The 22,429-nt window shown below is 38.7% G+C and overlaps 1 protein-coding gene across 2 annotated transcripts in view; it reads right to left on the reverse strand.

Annotated features, from left to right (window-relative positions):
* stxbp6 (syntaxin binding protein 6 (amisyn)) overlaps positions 1-22,429 on the reverse strand; it is a 59,671-nt gene that overhangs the window by 33,911 nt on the left and 3,331 nt on the right. Inside the window, exon 3 of one of the 2 annotated variants that reach the window (XM_040137034.1) lies at positions 14,753-14,908. In XM_040137034.1, the coding sequence (XP_039992968.1) occupies positions 14,753-14,906 (154 nt within the window). In that variant the 5' untranslated portion in view covers positions 14,907-14,908. Of the gene's footprint in view, positions 1-14,752; positions 14,974-22,429 lie in introns of both variants that reach the window. The other variant, XM_040137035.1, reaches the window with a different exon arrangement.

Here is a 22,429-nt window from a genome sequence, read left to right on the forward strand (position 1 = left end):
CAACTCTGCACCTTCTCTTGTAGACTGCAGCTGGACTCAGATCTGCTTAGAAGGCATGATTCCTCTCCGTTTTGAGCTGTAGATAAATCCACTCCCCCTTTAAAGAGACTGACAGAGTTAACTCCAGATGCACTGGCTCAGCAAATCCATTTGCGTTGCTTCAAAATCAATGCTAGTTGCTTTAAAATGATATAAGAATCATTGGGCTCAGTGAGCATATACCCGTAGAATAAGATATGGCTCTGAATTCGTTACATCTGATGGTATCAACTTGCTATGCCTTATTAGAACCCCTCACGGAAAAGCTTTTCTTACTATACTTCTTTTAAATCTTCCTTTTTCTCTCTTGGACAGCTGTAGTCTGACAGCATACCGAATGGAGGCAGAGAACATTTCTCTCTGGAGAGAAAATTGGAATACGTCACAAGACTAAGGGAACAGTGATTGGAGTTCCACAAAATAGTCACCTGCTGTCAGCTTTGTAAAATCATATCTATTAAACTGTACTTCTTTTGTGACTTCAGTAAGTTCACTATTGACAAGAGCAAAATAAACAATTAATAAAAGTTATTGTACATCATCTGTCTTTAGTATGTATAGCACACTACTTTTTGGGAAAGAATTTGGCCCCTGTGTGTTACTGAGAGGAGCTGAGTTTATTATTATGGTATCCTCTATTCACAACCTATAACAAATAAATGCCACTAGCCTTCTACAGTACATACATTCAGTTGAACCCCTCCCCACTAGACATGAGCTTTGCTCAAAGCCTACAGGAAAAAAAGAGGCTGCATCTTTAATGTATCATACACTGAGAAGATATTAGAAGCAACTGGGGCAACATGTAAGAGCACTGACAGGCTCAAGGAAATTCCTCTCTGTAACATGTATGTAGCAGTATAACATGTAGCACAGTGCATGTGTGTGTGTAAAGAAATGCATTCATACAACTTGAAGTTCCTGTATCAATGTCTAGTTTGCACATAGATTAAATGTCAAAAAAAAAAAAAAAGATGAAATTCATGAGAAATGAGACATGAAAGTGACAGGATCCTTTAAAACTGCCAATGTACCACTTTGTGACATTACTCATGAATTTAAAAAAAGTCAGATGTATAACTACACTTCATCCCTGAAAGACAATAATCATAAATAGCATAGATGGAATGGATGGATCAGCACCTCCACTTAGTCTCTTCATTTATGAGTATAGGGGTGGGGTACTCAATGTTAAATGTTTGCTTTTTCAAATTTTAAGTCTGCATATGCTGTTTGCATTGTTCTCTAACCTCAGGGCTGGTGGGAGAGAGCCAAACAAATAAATACTGTGAGCGCTGCAGGAGCTTTACTGCACAAGAGCCTTATCAATAATTCTCAGTCCTTGCTTCAATAACTTAGAGGCAGTTAACAAGCCACTTCCTCTCCCTGAGCAATGGAAATACAATTTCATAGCAGAAACTTGGGGTTTTAAAAAAGATAATGCCATTTTTATCTCTCTATTTTACACTTTCTTGCAAAAATGATAGGGGGGGGGGATTGGGGGCAATATGTTGGCAGCAGGAACATCTACTCACATGGTTACCAACAGGATATTGTTAAGCAGAGGTGGCACACCCCCCAGATCATGATACATCTCATCCCCTCATCATTTTAAATAGCAGATGAAAGTCTAAACAACGTAAATACTAATTAACTATAGACTGCATGTGCTTTGTTTTGCCCCTGACTGACTATTAAGATCTGCCTCTGCAATAAAACACAGTGGTAAACCCTGCACTGTAAACATAAATAAAGTCATGTTAAACTAGGCTACATTCAGTGATTCAAAAAGACTTCAATATTCACTTGGCAATACTTAAATGCTAATGTTTTATGGATAAGCCATGTTTTCATGTTCCCAAAATCCTGATCTCAGCTAATATCTCTGCAAGAGGGAGAGCGACAGTACCATGCTCATATCATGAAACACACACACACACCCTCTGGCACTAACTACCATACAGTAAATATATTCAAATTAAAGATAAATTAGAGAGAGAGGGCCTGCTGAAGCAGAAAAGAATAGCATGCTTCTCCTTAAAGTTTTCAAACCAGGCACATGAATCCCCAAGATGAATGCATGGAGATTTCAGTCCTAGTGTTTTTTGTGTTGTTTGTCTGAGGTGCTGGCTCAGATACAGTGTGCTTTCAGCTTTATTAGCCCCATAAAACAGGTTTAACATGGAGCTGAAAAGAGAAAATGCTGATGAGTAAAGAGAGGAGGAACACTATGAAAAACTTTTTGACAAAGCATAGCAAAGTGTGGCCCATCTTACTTCTTTCATGCTTCGCTATAAGAAAGGGAGGGAAAAAAAATGGAGATACTGCGCACTGAGAAACATGGATGAGTAAAATTATGTGTGCAGACACGGACAAAGGAGAGACTGACAGTTTAATAAGGACATGCATAAATTGATCAGCTCCCGTGGCCCAGACATATTTTATTTATGCAGAATTGAGGTATTAGAAACCTCTCTGCCCATTAAAGGAATTATTAATAAAAGACATCAGCACCAGGAAGGTGTAGAAGAAATGTAACCTCAACAAAGACATGACCCTAGAGATGCGAGCTAGTATGAGGAGAAATACTTTATAGAAAGAATATATTTTCATTGTGGTGCACATTAATGTTAGAGCTTTTACTTCACCCCTTAAATTTGTTCACATCATATCATTTAATTTCTAAAGCAGAGGAATTTAAAAAAAAAAAAAGAAGTAATAATTAGACATATATACTCATCCTGGAAGCATTGTGAAATACAATGAATCAGCAAACAAATCTCCTATTCATACTGCATCATAGTTCCTCAGTTCAATGTAAGCCCATTATGGTACGACAAGTCGACAAGTAATACATAAAACCATTTATTTGCATTACCATTCTGTAGCATCAGAATAAAGCATTTTTGAGTCACGTTATATTAAAAACAGTAATGTACAGTAGAATAATAACAGTATTATCTTTCCAACTTTTAGTTTCCTTTTAAAATGCACCATCATTCCAGTAAAGACCATCAGAGGTTAGGACCCTTGAGATCTTTCCCTGCCTTTCTCACCCAACATCTCTGCTGTCACTTCCACTATCAGCAGCTCCCTCCCCGTCTCCACTTATTCCGGTTTAAGCAGGTATATACTACACTGGATAGTCCTGCTTTCCTTCTGGTTGATATTTTCATGTGTCTCTGATAGCATCAAATAATCAGAAGATAAGTCTTTCATGACAAGTTTAGTCAAAGAGGGACTCTTGAGTGAAAAGATTTACTGGCTGCACCTGTAGATTGTACACACGGGGGAGATGTCGCCAAACTCAAATCTGTCATTTCTATCCATCAAAATCAGTTCGTCTTATTCGTGTAAATATGGTAGATTTCAGGCTTTTGGCTGCTGCAATATAGGCTTTACAGTTCAAGGTGTTACAGGAAAAAAATCTTGTAACAATTTCCATTAAAATTATCAAAATAAACTTTAATACAATCTAGTAATGAGGATTTATTGAAAACAAATGTACAAATCACAATCAAGTATAAATATTAAGATTATTTTTGTACATTTTAAAATATGTACAGTAATAAAAGCAACTTACTATACACAGAGTTCTAAAATATGTCATATGGCAGCTATTTAGCCATAAGCTCCATACAACTGAAAACTTTTGCAGATGTAACAAACTTTGTCAGCCAAAACCGATGATAAAACGTACCGCAGGCATAAAGTCAGGGGGATTGTGTAGTGTCAATTTTCCAGCCAACAGACGCTTTGGTAAGTCCCTGTTTGCTGATTTTTATCCAACAAAGTGCAGGTTGAGCTGTTGAGTGAAGATCAACACAATATGAATTCACGTTTAACTACAAAACATTTTCACATTGAGTTACTGTTAAATGATTTGCTACTGTTAACATAATTCCCACTATTTCCCGTACACTGCGGGCCTTTTCATCACTTACTGCAATCTGGTTCTTCTTTTACTCCCTCCCTTCCATTTCTGACCTATTCCCTCTCGCAACTCTGCAAAAAAAAAAAAAAAAACACCCCATAAACCTTTTTACTGAAAGAAAGGGAGAAGCCCTCTATACCAATGATGAAGTTCATTTATTTATCATCTACTTTCCCTTGCAAACAAACAAGTGATTCAATCAAGTAAACTAAAGTCACTGCAGTCAAACTGAGGCAGGCATATAAATTACTTTAATACCCCAAGCATTCTGTTTGTGTCTTTTTAAGGGCTTGAAAGACAGATGGCACTGGCCGCTGGGAACAACATTACCAAGCTTGAATTAATAGGCTAAAGAAAAGGTCTCAAAAGTGTTTTTTTGGTTTTTTTTTTTTAAATAAACAGGCTAGGGCTAACAACAAACGACAGCAACTGGTTTCCTGGGTGTCTATCCCTTATTCTAACTTTGCTGATTACATGAAACACATCTGTGTCATCAATATCAGTAAAATTTATTTGATTATAAAAGTGGGTAGTCACGCCCTGATCTTCAAAGAATGACAATTTATGCATCTCCACAGGACCAATTACCCTTATCCCCAACAGTAGGTGGTTACTTTTTCCATTCATCTGGCAACTCCTTGACCTAAAGGAGGACTGTTATTACCTCCATATTACTGTGGCAGACTGAGAAAAGTAGCTTTGTATAATGCCTAGAATTCTAATACATTGGCAGGATTTGCAGTAATCAAATAACGTCAACACATTGGAAAATAAGAATAAAACCACTGCTGAAATAAGGCTTATTTCACAACGCAGACATATGTCGTAAAAATATTTTTCTCAATGAGCCATTTCTACTTTCAATATCTTAGGAGACGATTTTAATAAAGAAAAATTAAATGTGTTGGAAAGTCAACTGGATTGAGTAACTATAGTTGGTTATTAAATGTTTAGATGTGAAGGCTCTTATTTTGACAAGAACAGAGCATCAGCTAATTATATGGATGGCTGACTTTTATAAGGCCAGGGTTTTGTCCTTTCATTACAGCTCTCTTCTCTCCACCTCTCTTACTCTTTTTTCCCTTTGTTTCACACTGCACAGTTGAGAGGAAGGATCTGAATTAGAACTTTGTTAAACAAAAGCTGAGAACACATGAAGATGACTTTTTCCAGCTACACAGGGAATTGTATTGCAACAGTCTTTGCTTTATTTGTGAGCTAATACATACGACCAGAGTACACAGTATCAAAAACATGTGTGGTGTGGTCCTCTTCTCGAATAATTACCTCCTAAATGATCCCTAAGTGGACACATCATCTCATTGCCCTGGGCCATTCCCTGTTGTTGTGTGCCATCAATACTTCCGCGATACAACCCAGCAAGACAGCCGGAAACAAAACCTCTTTACTCTACATAATCTTGACTCTGTCAAAACAATGAGAAAAATCATGGCTCCTCTGGTTAAGAGGAACCATACCTTGTTCTGTTGTTTTACTGACCAGCTGGAACTGTGAGTGGACCTCCAGGTGGGAATCAGCACTTTATGTAACCACTTCAAAGTCAGAGCAAAGACTATTTCTTTACAGTAAGAAGTCTTTGTTTACTAGTCTTATTGATTAAAGTGTCTGCTCTAACCACTTTTCCTTTCACAAATGACTAAAATAACAAGAACACTAGGACAATTTCCCTCAAAACTACCTAAATATAGAGATATATAAGGATGGGAAATCCATCGCTATACCACAACAACTATAAACAACTGTAAACAAAATAAAACTATCAGCTCCAAATCACAGCTAACCACAGACAATTCCCTGAAGTCACATAGGTTCTCTAAGCATGCAAGGTGAAATGTAAGAATACCCCCAGTACCATGTTTCATCTCTTTCATTTCCATTTAGCATCTCCTGAGTGAATCCAGTGTAAGCGGGAACCCTAGAGAGTCCTAAAAAAGGGACAGGGCTGCACCAACAGCAGCCGAAGAGTGAATGAAGAGTTATAGGGAGCCGAGCATTCTTCCAAACCAAGTGTGCACTGCCTCCACCACACCAATCAACAGATTCATGCTACAAAAGGAAAGCACCCTACTGTTTCTACTGGGAGGAAAAAAAAGAAAAAAAAAAAAAAAGAAACACACACACACACACACACAAAAGACAAAAGCAGTGGCAGCTGAACGGCACACAGGACTATTGTTGAAATGTAAGGCTGTAGTCTCCTGGTCGATCGGTATGCTCTTGTCCGACCAAATTTTCGTTTGTTTGGACAATCGCCAGCGGTACTTATAAAAGGAGAAAAGCAATACATCAATAGCCTTCAAGGATTAATCGATTATTTTTTGGCTGCAGGAGGGACAGACTACCTGTGACTAATGTTGAAATCAGCCTAGTTTTCCCAACTTAGAACTCGCCAAACCTAATGGAGACTGCTATGTCTAACTTATTGAACGTTTACTCAGATTTTGCTCCAAACTAATTGACACCACGTCAAAGAAGTCATCAGTGTGGCTGCATTTTGTTAAAACAGATGACCAAAAAGTTGAGTGTCAAATTTGCAAACAGAAGTTTTCATATCACAGCTCAACAGGTAGAGTGCACTCAGTGAATTGTGACCGATTTAGTTAATTTAGAGATAACATGCAGATTTTTTTCCCCCCGCGACAAATCAATTGGTTGAAGAGTAGGTATGATTTCAGTCAACCAAGATTTTCTTTGATTGACTTCAGCCCTTTTGATTTGTGAGGAGATCATGAAGCAAAATTGCAGGGGTGTTCTGTGAACCAAAGTGCTGTTTGGACAGAAGGCAAGCAGACTGAATTGGACATTAAAGGACAGAGGAGGAGCTGATGACAGACAGTTTTGACAGTTGGCTTTGGTATAGGAACCCACTGCGAAGAGAGCTGTCAGAACCACTGGGGCATGTACTGATTTTCTCAGTAGGCACGCGCACACGCACACACAAAAAAACATTAATTCTCTGTAGACTGGATGAAACACACTAGACAACTCTACAGACGGAGGCTTTTGTATGTACAGCACCGCACACATCTCAATCCACCTGCAGAGCACCTGAGCCTTTCATCTATCCAGCTCAACCTGCTGTGAGCATGTGTGTGTGTGGGTGCTGTATGAGCAAGTGAACAAGTGAAAGACATCAGACACCATGGATATCTTGTTATGCAATTGCCTGCCACTGTGTCTTTTAAGCCATTGGGCTTCTTTGACAAATGTTTTATTTTCCATCTTAAAATTTGGATTAATAGAATACGTGAAAAATAGAAAAAAATCTGACGAAAGAAACATACAAAAGGCTGATGTATACCTGACCATGTTAAAATGTTGAATCACATTTGATCCCACAAGTACAACCAAACAACAACCATTACAAATATTCTTATTCTTATTGTTTTAAAACAAGAAACCAAAAATGTCTGTCTGCTATCGGGCCTGGTGTTAGGGCCACAGGAGGGGACAAACAGTTCCCAAACAACTGAAATGGATAAGCACACTGGATCCAAAATTACAGGCTAAAGTACCACTGGACAGTGGCAGGAATGGATAACAACCCAACATCTGCGGGCATTCTAGCTTCAAGGTCAGGTATGCTGTAGCAATCCAAAAGAATTTCAGTCGTTTTCTATCCACTATCTAATAAAAGAAATAACCTACTGATGTGATTTAAAACAATTATTTACACTTACATGGCAGACACTTTTATCCAAAGCGACTTACAAGTGAGGGATAGCACTCAAGCCTCAGTACAGTTTCTTTTTTACATTTTTGTACTTCACTACATTTTCATGGCCAATATCTTGCCACAAAAAAAACAAAACATCAAATTTGAAAAATATTGATGATTACACACCTTTTTAATATTTGTACTAATGCTCAAGTTAAACGTGTAATGAATTACGTCCAATATCAGCTTTCTAACACTTCTTTAAAAACATGTCTGCGTGTATGTTGTGTCTGTGTTGATGGCCTTTCCAGCTTACTATTCTCAAACTTCCAAAAGATTGCCATTCCATCACTTTAGTCTTTTCGCTTTGCAATCTGCACTTCATTTTTCTCTTACCTTTTACTTTCTCTCTTAGCTCTCCTCTCCTAGGCTAAGCTCAGGTCACTCAAGCAGTGAAGCCACTCACAAGACTTTTAAGGACCCTCATCTTGGCAAAGAGGAGATTTGAGGCAAAGGGATGAGGGGGAGGTTGAAATGATAAGAGGGGGTGAGAGTGAAGACAGTTTGTGTTTAAGAGAGTACTCTGGCACAGAAATGAGATTAGCTGAGCTGCTGCAAGAACCCAATTAGTCCAGATAAAGTCTGCCTTAGCACACTGATACAAAGAGATTCTGGTATGGATGACACCAACACACACACACACACACACACACACCAACACACACACACACACACACACACACACACACACACACTAACAGGAAAAGGGGTATTAGTGTCGTGCTGATGTATCTGGTCCTGTGTGAGTGGGCTGTATGTCTTTGCTCTCAGTAAATACTGAGAGGCCAGCATCAGTCACTGCTGCTACACTGGCCCTGTGAGAAACCCACACAAGGAAACATTCTTCACAACACAACACAGACCACCCACACACCCACGCCTGGCTTAAGCTCGTTAAAAAACGTTTGTCCAGACTCCCTGAGATGTTTAGAAAAGTTCCATCAGTTAGATGCAGCATACAGTTAAACCAAACTAGAAAATTCTGTGAATTGTATGGTCCAACACTGCGCTGAACTTCATTATATCCCATGGAGAAATGGTGTGCAGGTAGAAAGGGTATAAAGCAAACAAAACACAAAGAATTAAAACTGATCATAACTACATTATAAAATTAATTATTGCCATATTTAATGGCAAAATTTTCGTTTCCACTACCATCAAACTGAATGATGTATCAGCTGCATAGTTTGTGGTCCTATATTGACAAAGATTTGTTTTGTCCAAATTTAGTAGTTTCTATTGTTGTTGAAGTCAAATTTAGTTCAAGCTACTTGAAATAGCTATTTTATAATGATTTTATAAATGCATTTATGTCAAAACATCAAGTTATTTGTTCATGTCTGCTCTGGAAGACAAATTTTCCACATTTGGGGAAATAAAGTATCTCACTATGAAATAATAAACAAAACCACCAGGAGTCTCAATGTTGGAGTAAAATGTTTTGCAAGAATTATCTGAATCTAAGCTTCCATACTGACAGTAATGCTTTATTTCTTTTCCTTCATTTTTTGAACGGATTTTAACAGAAAAACATCTAGGGATTTTCTTACCTTGAACTGTATTGCACAAAAAAAGGAAACCCTGTGTTAACACCTCCCAGATCATTATAAATATGTATTCATGGTTTCTCATTTGCATTTCCATCTGGATTATAAAGGTTGGGCTAACCTTGGAAAACACACCCACAACCTAAAATGCAAGTATATATATACACACACATATAAATAAAGTTACACAGATGTGTTTTTTGACTCAATAACCAAGGTCATACCTGACTTGACTTTCTGACTGGTCTAAAAAGTAGTTTAATATACCAGTGAGTTACATCTGCTTGCCAATCCATTTCACCAGCTAATTAAAAGCTACAATAATGACGAATGGAGTGAAGTGGAAAGTGCAATACACAAACTGGTGTGATAACTTTGGAATTTCTGTTCTAAAGAGCCTTGGAAAAAGCACTGATACTGGGCTTTGTTAGTGAATGCATTTCTTTGACAGAGAGTAAGAAATCTTTGTCCCTCCAACAAAGAGGGCTCACTGCTGACACATGGGTATAAGATAGATGGGAGTGAGTTCTAATGTATACAGCTGTAAAAAAAGATATTCAAATTAAAACAATCTTTGTGCATCATATGATTAAGTAGATCCTTTCTGCTTTATGTTGTTAAGGAAAGACTAAGGCAAGACAAACATCAAAAGAAATACACACCAACAAAGACACACGAATGAGGTTCTCGGCATATCACATACATAAGACATAGCCTACGCATTAAATTAAACATGTAAACCAACCCACGAAATAACATGCCTGCATAAAGACATAGGGCATGAATACACCCATAGATATGGATACCCACTGGCTTCCCATGTGGAAACTAACATATTGACATCAAGTTTCAGTGTAGCAAAATACACAAAGCGTGTGTTCGTGGCACAACTAGGAGTAGGATGGTGGCTTACATCAATCGATTAAGGTTAGGTATTGGAAATCAAAAGGATGAACTTTCCTTATATGATTTAGAAACCAGCAGATGGCTCCTCATTTCCTTCACTAACCCACCCAAAGCTGCCAACCTGTAGTAGTTACACACACACACACACACACACACACACACACACACACACACACACACACACACACACACACATCTAAACACCAAGGGCAAAAAGAGGTGTTGAAAATCATGAGAAGAACAAGAACTGCTCAAAAGGAGAAATGGGATGGGTTTATAAATGTGTTTTCCTTTCAGATCAGTAAAAATGAAATGAAAACCATGTAGACTAATAGACTACTCCAGTGTACATTCACAGTGTCTTATCTAGCTCAACTGGCCTCACATCTCTCCTGCAAAACATTCTGTGGGCGGTCCAGTGTTTGAAGCCCAATGATCAAAGAGAAAGCTCACTAACCAACTTGGTTCATGTTGATCTTGTGGCTTCGCTCCAGCACACTCCTACGTCATCAAGATCCCTGATGTGGTTGTGAAGGCGTTAACATACGTTTCTCCTGTTGGTCATGCAGAGCTCATAAACCATTGGATAATTATGAAAATTATTCAAGACTTTATCTGGTATTATTTTGTAATAAATGATGATGGTTGGCTAGGAGAAGAGGAAAAAAACTGCAACATGATGTTAAAAGTGTTTACCATGATCAGCAAAGGAATCAGAAAAAAATAAATAAAAAAAAAAATCAGTTTGGCCTAACTTTAAATTTGTATCACATACATAATACTATAAAGCTCTTCTAATGGAAATCAGTTTATTGCTACAGGTTGTGTTGACGTTCAAGTTTAAGAATAGTATTTTTCTGCTTTGCTGACATACAAGTGATTTCCATGCTTTCACCCTGAAAGCAAACAGTTAGCTAAGTGAGCCGAAACACACTTGTTTTCCTGGAGCCACATGCAATTCTGAGACAAGAAACACTGTGCTCCGGGTGGCAGCTGTCCAGGCCTCTCTGTTCCACTGGTAGAGTAAATCTCTACCTAAGACAAGACATGTTCCCAACAAACAGACAATTTAAAAAGACTCAGACTAACCCACACTGATAAGAAAGCTCAAAGTGACTGCTGTGGTTACAAGGTCAATTACATAACATCCATATTTTACATGACTGTGAAGACAATGATTAATTCCAAACAGATAATAAACTTCACAACAGTCATTACTTTAAAACTGCAAGTAATGGTATTTTCAGTGTAACTCATACTAGTTGAAAATATCTATTTTTCTTGTATTTCAGTCAGGTCTTATGACAGTATTAAAGCATATGATCCTGGAATTAGAGCAGCAGTGATGGCCTGGTGGCTCATCCTAGCACCCTACTCAGCTTGAGAGTGCAGTGCCCACAGCTGTCTCTATACTACAGCTTCTCATACAGTAGGCTTTGTTGCTATAACATGCCACAGATTACGTAACTCTGCCACTGTATGGCCCTCAGGCCTCAACTATCTGCTACTGTAGCCGTGAGACTGTCGCTGACCCCCTTCCCCCACCTTTATATACTCATACAGTGCTTTCACATAGTTACACACATGCTGAAGAGTTAAAGTCACACACACCATCCTTGTATCTCCAAAGTACTGGGAGGCGGGCGCAGGCTGGTTTCACACTCATGGTTTGGCTATACAGTACACGCAGGAACACAAACAAAAGTCAGAACAATGCTTGGCTGGCTTAAAGAAATGCCACATGACTAAGTGAATTACATGACAGTGCTTGGCTACACTACTGTGCTCTGTCATGTGATACAAAACAGCAGCTTAGTCAGGAGACTTAATATTACAGCAGACAGCAAAAACATTTTATCAAGCAAACTATGCAAGGAGATAAACTTGGGTGATGGTGGTGATGATAGTAGTGGCCATAGACAATGCAGTTTATTTGTTTTGGAACATTATGTAACATTCATTCACACATAAAAAATATTGCACTTCAAAGGATAATGGGATACAAAATGTTCCTCTTTTAAAAACAACAAATCAACACTAATCACCAAAGGCTTTTCAGGACAAGAATGAAACAGTCTGATGTCGATGCTCATAGTAAGAAAGGATAGCAGTTAATTTACTCAGTCCTATGTTAGAAAGCAAAACAAACAAAACAAAAAAACAAACAGACCCTTGACTCCACTTTTATCCCCTGTAGACAAAAAACAGAAAAAAAAAAACCTATTAGGTTGAGTCAAATAAAAAATTAAGAAAAAGTAAGAACGCAATAGCCCACAGTCCCTTTAGTCACACAGTTCAACATTAGGCTTCTCCATCCTTACAGCAAGGTTACAGTCACTGACTGTAGCCAACTTATCTTGCTCCAGCCAGATGATACAGAGATCCTGGGCAAAAATCCTCCACCGATAGCAACTTTAAGGCAGTTTAAATTGGCTACCCCTCAACACATTTCGGGGAATTTAATTCTGACCCTGCCTCAGTCAGTCTGTCTCTCTGTCCGGCTCACTCACTCACTCACGCACGCACGACAACAAACTCACGACAACAAACTCACGACAACAAACTCACAGCCTTGCAGTATAAAAGAATGAGCAGCCCCACTGAGACAAAAGATTGAATGGGAAATTACTAAAAGAATGAGCAGTTCTAGATAAATACATCATTTGATCTTGTATGTCCAAATTAACAACAGTATCTGATGGAGAGGTTAGAATCATCAAATATAGTGATGAATCCATTAGTTGGTTAATCCCTTAATTATCAAAATATTTAAGTATTTTTGTGAGCATGCGTTTTTTTTGAGTTTTTTTTTTCTTCCCTCCTTAATGATGTCAAAAAATTGAAGGGAGAGAGATGGTCGCCCCTTAAATCCCCTGCTACACCCTAAGAGAGCCAATTACCAACAATTTTGAAAATCAATTAATCATTATAATCATTTATCAAGCAAAAAGTTCCAATTTCTCAGAAGGGAGGGATTTATTTCTTGACTGTTGGTTGGACAAAATAAGTAACTTGAAGACATCACCTTGGGCTTGGGAAATTGCAACTTGAAATACATACATATAGACTAAACAAATAAATTAGTAATGATTATTTTCATTATTGATTCATCATGTGATTTTTAAAAGAATTAGTTATAAACCTAATCTAGAGAACAGCATTCAGAGTTGGTGGATGTGGTGTCTTGCTGAAGGACACATTAGTAGGGGGCTGCTTGCTAACATAGGGACACACATGGATGCACTGTAGAAAGACAACATCCAAATCACTATGCCTCTTTACAGTCTCCAGGATGCCCTTGGCCGTTGTTGATATGTAATGATATGAAAAATGTCATTCTTTGCTACTATGTCCTGTTTTGTGTGTTCCTTTTCAAGGTAATGGCGGAAAGAATAAAGCAGATAAAAAACTATCAATGCCAAGATCACAAAGAAACATAAAAAACAAAGAATTAAAAAATAAAAATACTGTAGGGTGCACTCAAAGGTAAGAAAAAGTTGCCTCGCCAACTTTCACAGCCACAACTGGGATTCAAACCACTCAAGACCAATCTTTGATCTTTTCATATTATGTCATGTATTCTGCTGTAATCATGAATAAAAAATTTGAAGGAGGGTAATCAGATAATTTATGCATTTCAATTATTCCACACAGACTAAAGTTAGGTCATCCAGAGACTTTAATAGATTTTGGAGCAACAGAGCTCAAACGGGGCACAGAAGTGAATGCGGCTGCTGGTGAAGTGATAAGACTGGTATTACAAGTGAAAATAAAGCAATACTCATTTTCACATCAAAGGAGAAATTACTCATCGGAAACCCATTGGAAAAGCAGTGTCCATTCTAAGAAACCTGTAGTTAATCTGTAACTTGTGCTTGAAACAATTGGCTTTTATGTGTTCTTACCCGAGAGCGTAAACATAGAGGCTCAGTGTTCAGCAGCGTGACTACTGGAAGGCAACCTTGATTTTGAATCCTACACAGAGAAAGCTCTACTGGCCTTTGTGCTATACTGATATACTCTAAATTCCTCCTAGGCACCATTAAGTAACTTTGAACCTTTCGTGATGTGATCAGATACTGCCAAAGCTCAATTTAATACACATTAAAATTGTGGGATTAAGAAGCGTCATTGATCTCCATAAGCAGTTCTGCTGGCACTGAAATTAATAGGCTCTAGCTATTCTCCTCATGAATAATATGCGTGGCTAAAATCAATTAACAAGCAATATCTCAGCTAATGTTCAAATAGAGAAAAAAAAAAAACAAAATAATTTAAACCTCAATTCCTAGTGAAACATTTATTAAATTTCAGATTATCTCTAATCGATTTAAAAAAGGACTGACCTAAAGCCAAGCAGTTAATTGATTTAGCATGTCATTCTATTGGCAGAGGAAGTGTAAACATGGTCATCAGTGTGAACATTACCATGAAAATTAAGGAAGACGTGCTGAAATGTGACTCTGGGACGCAACAGCATGACATACACAAATACAAAGAACACATAAAACCCATTTAAACAAACTACTGTAATCAGTTGTAATGTGGAAGAAGAGAAGAGAAGAGAAATTTAATTTTTTCTCTGACCTGAAACGCAGATGAAGGTCATGTAGTCTCCCTGACCACCAGTGGCCAAGAAGGGGATCTTCTTCTTGGTCCTCCGCTTCACCTGCACAGCAGCAAGCATCTTCTCATCGTGGGGTATGAAGACTTCCTTGTTGATGGCTGACTTGGCACTCATCTCTGAAGTAGGTGGGAGTGACAAGCGGGAAAACAGTTAAAGTGGAGAGGTTGAAATCCGCCCTTCACTGAGGAGGAGGAGAAGAGAGTAATAAAAAACAGAAAATTAAATTTAGCAGAATTGATAGTTAACTAGTTACAATACACAGACGTCTCACTTTCTCACTTTCCAAAAGTCTCCGAAATTACCAAAAAAAAAAAAAAAAAAAAAAAACCCCAAAAATTTTCTCACTTGCCTCTACTGTTATCTGGCCATCCACTTAGTTGGGGTTTTATTTGTCCATGTTCTGAGACATATAGAACATAGATGTTGAGATAAAATAGTCCCTATTATACTATGAGTTCTGTGAATTATCTGGAAATAACACTGACTCTGGAAAGAGGGTAACATTGAAACAAAATATTTCAATGGTGTAAGCTGCACAAACAAAATCTTCACCTACAATGCATTGGTGTGGAGGCAGACATGTCAGAGATAGAGAACTCAAAACATTAGGAAATAAAACCAAAACTATCTGCATGGCAAGATAGCACTAGAGCAGTGTTTGCTGTTTCTTATTTCAGTTATCATTTCACCACTGCTTAAGATTCATCTTGTGACCTTCGTCTATGCCCCAGTTTGGGATCCACTGCACTAGAGGTAAGTGAGGAAGTGTGTTTTTTGTCTTTTGGAGCAATCCTCGTATAAAGATAAAGAGATTGAAGCCAAAGTGACATGAAGAGAGCAGAAGAAATCCTTCTGTTAAAATTGTAAAGCTTATGTCTTTTGTGTTTTCACAGCTTTACTCAAATCACGCCAAAATATCAAAAACACACAGCCAAGCTAGATTGGTACTCACTCTAATTGTTCACAGCACATTAAAGTAATGACAGAGGGAGTAAAGGGTTCCAAAATGGAGAATGGTTGCGCCTCTCTGTGTCCCCATGCTTCATCTCTCTAAATGCTTTACCAAATGCTCTCCTTGGAAGCACTGCCACTTGGAGAAATAAAGTGACTTCAGCTGACACCATTAAGAGTACTGGTAAGTGTGACTGATACAGAACAGCGATCATGTTTCTATTATTACAGCCAAAGTCACCTGCTAGTAAATGTATTTCTTGGTGACTGGGAATGTACTAGGAGAGACACTGTAGTATGTCTGTTGGTGTCGGGGAAAACTGTGCTTCGTTGGCCTAACTGTGCATAAGTGCAGGATATAGTCATACAGAGGTGGGTTAATTAGGTCCAAATGGCCTCATGAGGACTACGGAGCTTACTCATTTTCTCAGCCACACACACACACACATTTACTTAGGACGCACAAGCACTCACAACCACATACCACACAGGCCACCGCGATGAACCGATCTGTCAGTCTCAACCAGTTGATGAATTACTCTATTGGAAGGCAAAGCAAGCCAGACTGCAAAAAAATGCCCTCATCGAACTGGCTTGCTAATAAACAACAGACGACAAACACTGAAGCTGTTTTCTCTTAGTGCAGCAAGCTTTAAAATGAGTGCTCAGCAGCTGAGGCAAAGCAAAGACAGTCAAAATTTCATTGACTGATCATCATCTAACTATATATGAAGGAATCTTTATCTCTCTCTCTGTCTGTACTTCAATTTTCTCGAAACCGGTCATCAAAATCGACTTCAAACTTCTCGTGTGTTTCGTTGAGGACCCACGGAAGTGCAGTGTGGCCTGTGGTTAGGGCTGGGGCGAGTCGTCCACGCATTGGAGATGGTTTATCACAGCAGCACAACTGTATGCATGGTCACTTGAAACGAAAGCAACCTGGAGCGCCTTGTTTAAGATGCAAGGACAGCAAGACAGTACTATCTGTTCACTTTTTGAATGGCACTGCACTAGTAAAAGCAAAACCTGCAGGAATACAAAGTTTACATGAGCAGTTAAAAGTGCACAATACAACCTCTCCACTCCCCAAATTTAGGGGCTGACAGGCTGCCATTGTTGACTGGTGGTCATTGTTAAAGTACGATTATGTCAAGCCAGAAGGAACACTTCAACAGCAGGGAAACATAAATCTTTTAAACACAATACCAAAACAATATAAGCTACAATATAACGCAATCTAATAACTAGCCTTGAAGTAGGCAGTACTTCCATGAGGCTATTTTTGTTCAATTTTGGTTGAATGTGTGAGCTCCATGGTAATTTCTAGGATAGCGTTTAGTTTAGCGGTTCCACATACAGAATTGCATTACAGGCAAAGATAATGTGTGTAATACAGAGGGCTGACAAAATGAGCTGAGTCATCACCTCTCTGTAAGTCATTCACAAAAATTTTACATTAGAGGTTTAACATCGGTTGAGTGGAACTCAAGACCACTATATTATATCATACAGATGTTGCTATGCGAGTCTCCTAAGGTCCAGATAGACATATGAAAAGAATGTCCTTCTGTAAAAAAAAAAAAAAAAAACCCCAACCCCATAGGTCATCTGTGCAAGCGGATTATGAACCATAGTTAGGTTTTATTGTTAGGTGACTTCTGACGTCTGTAGTAATTAATCTTTTATCCATGACCGTTCCACAACTTTGACCATTCGTTTATTATTATAACCATGATGACGAAGATCCTCTAACCTTAAGGAAGTACTTACTTTACTCCAAACCCCGATCTTTTTCTAAATCTAACCATGTACTTTTTGTGCATAAACCTAACCAATCCATGACTGTTTCACAGCCTTAATCAAATGTCTATTATTGTTACCGTGACAACGAAGGTCCAGTACACCTCCCACTGGTAGACTCCTATGGGGGGGTCATATCCAAGGGTAGGGACAACCAACCTATTTGGCCGTTTAGGTTGGAGGACTTGTTGCATATGAATGTCTCATTGCATTATATTAAATGTGGACTGAAATTTTAATCTTAAAAAAAAAAAAAAAAAAAAAAAGACAAAATATGTATCACTAGATACTCAAAATTAAACTCCAATTTACTTTTTAATGTAAACATGCTATTTACATTATAGAAAGTCTACTATTGTAAATTATAAGGATTATTATAAGTAGGAGCGGTAATTGTAGTTGTTCTACACTTATAAAAAACTTTTGTGCACTTGTTTCTGTATGAGACAATTAAACCTTTTCTATCCATCTCCCTTCCTCTACGCCCTTTCAGCAATGCAAGACTTCATAGTAAAACAAAAACCCAGGTCAATATTTTATGGAGAGAAGTTAGAAATGCTAATAAATTGTGTCTCTCTTTGGAATTTTAAAGATGTCCAACATCTCAACACTTCAGCCAGGAAATAGAAATAAACTTTCCTATAAAACTAGGGCACTATTGATCACAAGCACAAAGTTGTTTTGCACTCAAACCTCTGTCAAAAGCAGGAAAGCGCTTTCAATTTGGGGCCTTTTAAGCAAGCCAGACACCATGTAAAAACTGTGCAAAAACTCTGCTTTGAGCTGTGTATGCATGTCATACTGAGCTCTGATAAAGGCTGCATTGTGCCAGTCCAACCCCGAAGTGCACAAGCAGTACAGCACTCATAAAACTTGGACATCTTGTCCTCTGAATATAACAATCCTTTACAATATTCTGAGGTCAGCTCTGAATGTATTCAGCATTTACATGTTCAACGAGGATGGTAGTTTAAACCCCCATAGGTATCAGAGCTTTAGACCTTCTACACAATTTAAAAGACATCAGGAGTAATAAATGTATGAATTTTCCATGTTGTAGGGCAAAACAATTGTATAAAGAGATCCTCAATATCAATCATTATGCATTAACCAACCAAAACATACTTACATAATACTGTACACATCTGTATTCATACTCATTTACATGTACACAGTAGCTGCTCCAGATGAACCTAACCCCTCCCCTAGCAATCCATCTTTCCATATCTCTTACCCCTCTCACTTAACTGGATCAACACAATGAAGAGAACAAAACCAGTAAATCTAAAATTAAATTGTAGAAAAAAGTCACTGGTCTTGTTGCTCTGTAGCAGCAAATCAGCCCAGCAGAGTTCCTCTCTGTGGAAACCCTAATCCGTAGCATCTCTCCCTCTTTGCACCATCTTCCAGCTGAGATGGAAGGCTGCCCACTTTTCCCTTCAAGCTGTCACCAAGCAAAGAGGAGCACATACACACCCCCCCCCCCCCTCAGGTGGCCTACTGAAGCATGACGAGAAGGAGGGATAAGGGGATGGGGGATGTGAGAAGAAAAGGAGGAGGAAGAGAAGGAAGAGGCAGACAGGAGCCTCCGGGCAGTGAAATGTAGCCAGCTACAATGCATAGCTTATGGTTTGACTTTGAGCGGTCTTATGCAATGCTCACAGTGAAGGGCTGAGCAGTTGTATTGGTGGGAGCCAAGGAGCTGCCGTGGCAGCGAAAACGAAGTACATATATTTTACAGTTACTTATCATCCCATTTCCAAGCAGAGTCCCTTACAAAAACACTTCATTAACCATGGCTGTGTATTGCCAAGCAGTCAAAAGGAGTAGCACTGTTCCTGTTCATTCCCTTGGCTTCCCCTCTTGCCCAGTGTGTTCATGTGAAATCTGTTCAGTCAGTCCTCACAACTCTCCAGGGACCTCATTGGAATGGGGTCTTTGAGTTAGCTGCACCGCCACTTCTTTAAGCATCAATACAGTCCTGCTCTTCAGCCAGTGCTCACGGAACCTGCCGCAGTAGCAGAAGCGGCAGAGGCAGAGGGAAGGGGTTCAAAAGACAGGTGGAAGATATGGGCCACATCACACTGAACTGTAGGTGTGTCTTTAATTTCCTTTGAAGACGTGCTAAAACTCAAAGCCAAGCCAACAGTTGGCACAAGCTGAAAAAATCCATCTAGGAAGGAATTAAAGTATATTTACATGCTGCCCATGTAACTGAAAAGCTGGCAGCTGCTTTGAGAATTATTTAGATAGTGAGCTGTTAGAAATCAATCAGCTTAATATGAAAATATGAGCTACGGTATAGATGTGGACAAGGGAGGTATGGGAAACTGAAGGACAACTGAAAACTAGTGAGACAGTGACATTTAGTTTTTGTATGTGTGTGTGTGCTGGTCCTAACATTGTGAGGACCAATTAGTTCTGAACCCTGAGAGTGAGAGCCTTTTGGAGAGTGAGGATTTTTTGGGCGCCCCTTCACAGGACTGGTGGAGGATTATGGCTTGAATTCAGGAAGGGCGTAGGAAATAGGTTTGGGTTAAGGTAAGGGCAGGGGTTAGGCATACGAACATGTATGTGTGCACATGCAGCAGAAAGCGACTGATAAGCATGGGAAAATATTTGTGTGTCTCATCTTTACCTCTTAGACAATGCCCACCACTGCATGGGAATTATAACTTATCCAAATCTTAGTATATCTAAGATTTTTCATTTTAAGACTGAAAGCTTCAACCTAACCTTTGCATGTTTACTGTCCTGTGTTAAACTGGAAATGGGAAAGCGCCAAAATCCCTTTTGTGTACATAGCCAGAATTGCAACACCCAGCGTAAATAAAAACAGTGGTGTCTTGGACTAATGCTAAGAAAACAGTCAAAAAAACCAGAGAGGTTGGATTGCTTTTTTGGGACCTTACTATTTTTCATAAAAGAATGGTAAGAACTATCACAAATATTTTAAGGATATATTCTGAATATTTACAGTACAGTGTATTTCTGACCAAAGTGCAGTGTTTGATAGAAAGGGCCAACGGCATAATTAAAATAAAAACATTTAATGAACATTTTTGCTTATGGGTAAGACAGCAGCAAGACAAGGAACTGCAGTCCATCTATCAACAGCAGAGAACAAGAGTGAAAGCCATGTTAGAAAGGTCACCTGCATTTAGGGTGTAGACAAAACTGTAGCTGAATTAATATGATTTACAAAAACTATACTGCTAAATTTGGAACATAACGATATCTGGCAAGACAACCAACTCAACTGATAATGTAATCCTCCTCTTGAAGAAAATCATCCTCTATCTATTCCTCCCACTCACATCTGACTGACTATAGAAACTTTCAAAGACAAAATTTCATTCTAAACTGCACTCTCAAAGATGTATGAAAGAAATAACACTTCCCCTCATTGGCTGCCTTTCATGCATGTCTTTCATGTTAAATCATGGGTCTGTCCAAGGCCTTGATTTTACAAAAAAAAAAAAAAAAACATCTCACAGTGCACACATCTTCATGGATTACATCTTTAAAAGGTCATACAACAGTGTCACTTTGAGCGAGCAGTATCCAACATCACCACATGCTCAGATAGTAAATGTTACCTCTCTTAAAATAACAGATTACACTGTCTCCCCTGCTGTTTTTGTGGTGTCAATGTCAGCCTTTGATGTATTAAAATCTAATCCTACGTTAGTGCTGCATCAAGCTACAAATAACCGACAAAACTCTGTCCTGACATGCGCAATAAAATGTTTCAGTCGCAGGTCACTTAAAAGTATCATGGTGTTATTGGCCCCTGTCAACAAACAAGAATTATTATGTCGTACAACTACACATTCCAGTTCATGCTGAGGAAAAACCCTCTCTGGTATTTCATAATACAAGTCAGTGAAAGAGCCCATAATTTTAGCACTATTTCTACAATGTACCATACCAAAACTGCACTTGGGAAACATTAAGTCAGAAGACTTTTCTCTGAAATAATCTTGTAGAAAGTGCACAACAGAAAAAAACAAAAAAAAACAAAGATAAAATGTTCCACTAGAATGTCAAAAACAAGCACAAGGGTAGGACAGCTTATTCAAACTGGCTACGATTTCAGATGTGATATGGCTGTCCAAGTTTTGAGATGTAGGACCAAATCCCTCCATCAGAACCAACTCAATGTTTATGCGAGTCAGCAAAGCTCATTAACACAGTTTTTCTGCCATCTCAGACATCCAGGAATCGTCAAATCTGCTATGCTGTTGTCGTAAAGAACGAAAAGAGAGGGTTTGAAAACAAGTAAACCGGGCCGAACAGTGAAACTACAATTCTAAACAATAGCACTACGCTTTATAAGTTATCTCAAACTTTCCCGACAGACTGACAACCAGTGCTACAACTTAACCATTCTGTTCAAATTCAGCATATAGGACTCTGTTCTCTTTGACACTCAGATACAGCGGGTTCTTCTGAGCTGCTCTCTCTCCTCATGCTTCATTTTAGTACACTCAGGTTAAAAACTTTTTTGTTCTGTGTTTGAGAAAGCAAGGCATCCAGAGTACTTGCATCCAAATCCACATGCAGAGGTTTTCCATGTATAACTCCAAGCTTGCACCACGCTGTTTACTGTGTGCACGGCAATACTGGCGAGTCAAGAAATTACAAGGAAGGAAGGTTGTCTAATTGAAAAGTACAGAGATTCTAGGTTTCACACAGATGAAAAGTTTGTGATCAGCATAGGGATCAAACTGATTTTCAGATCATGAGCGGGGAAAACCATGTTAGCATCCATAATTGGCTATTCTGAGACATGCTATTACTGTAATTTGTAGGGCCCTTTATTTTTGAACGAGCATTTCAGCAGTTTGCCTGAAGGCTCTTTTGAGGAGGGGTAAGAGAAAGGA

Source organism: Xiphias gladius, chromosome 10, assembly GCF_016859285.1.
Source record: "Xiphias gladius isolate SHS-SW01 ecotype Sanya breed wild chromosome 10, ASM1685928v1, whole genome shotgun sequence".
NCBI lineage: Eukaryota > Metazoa > Chordata > Actinopteri > Istiophoriformes > Xiphiidae > Xiphias > Xiphias gladius.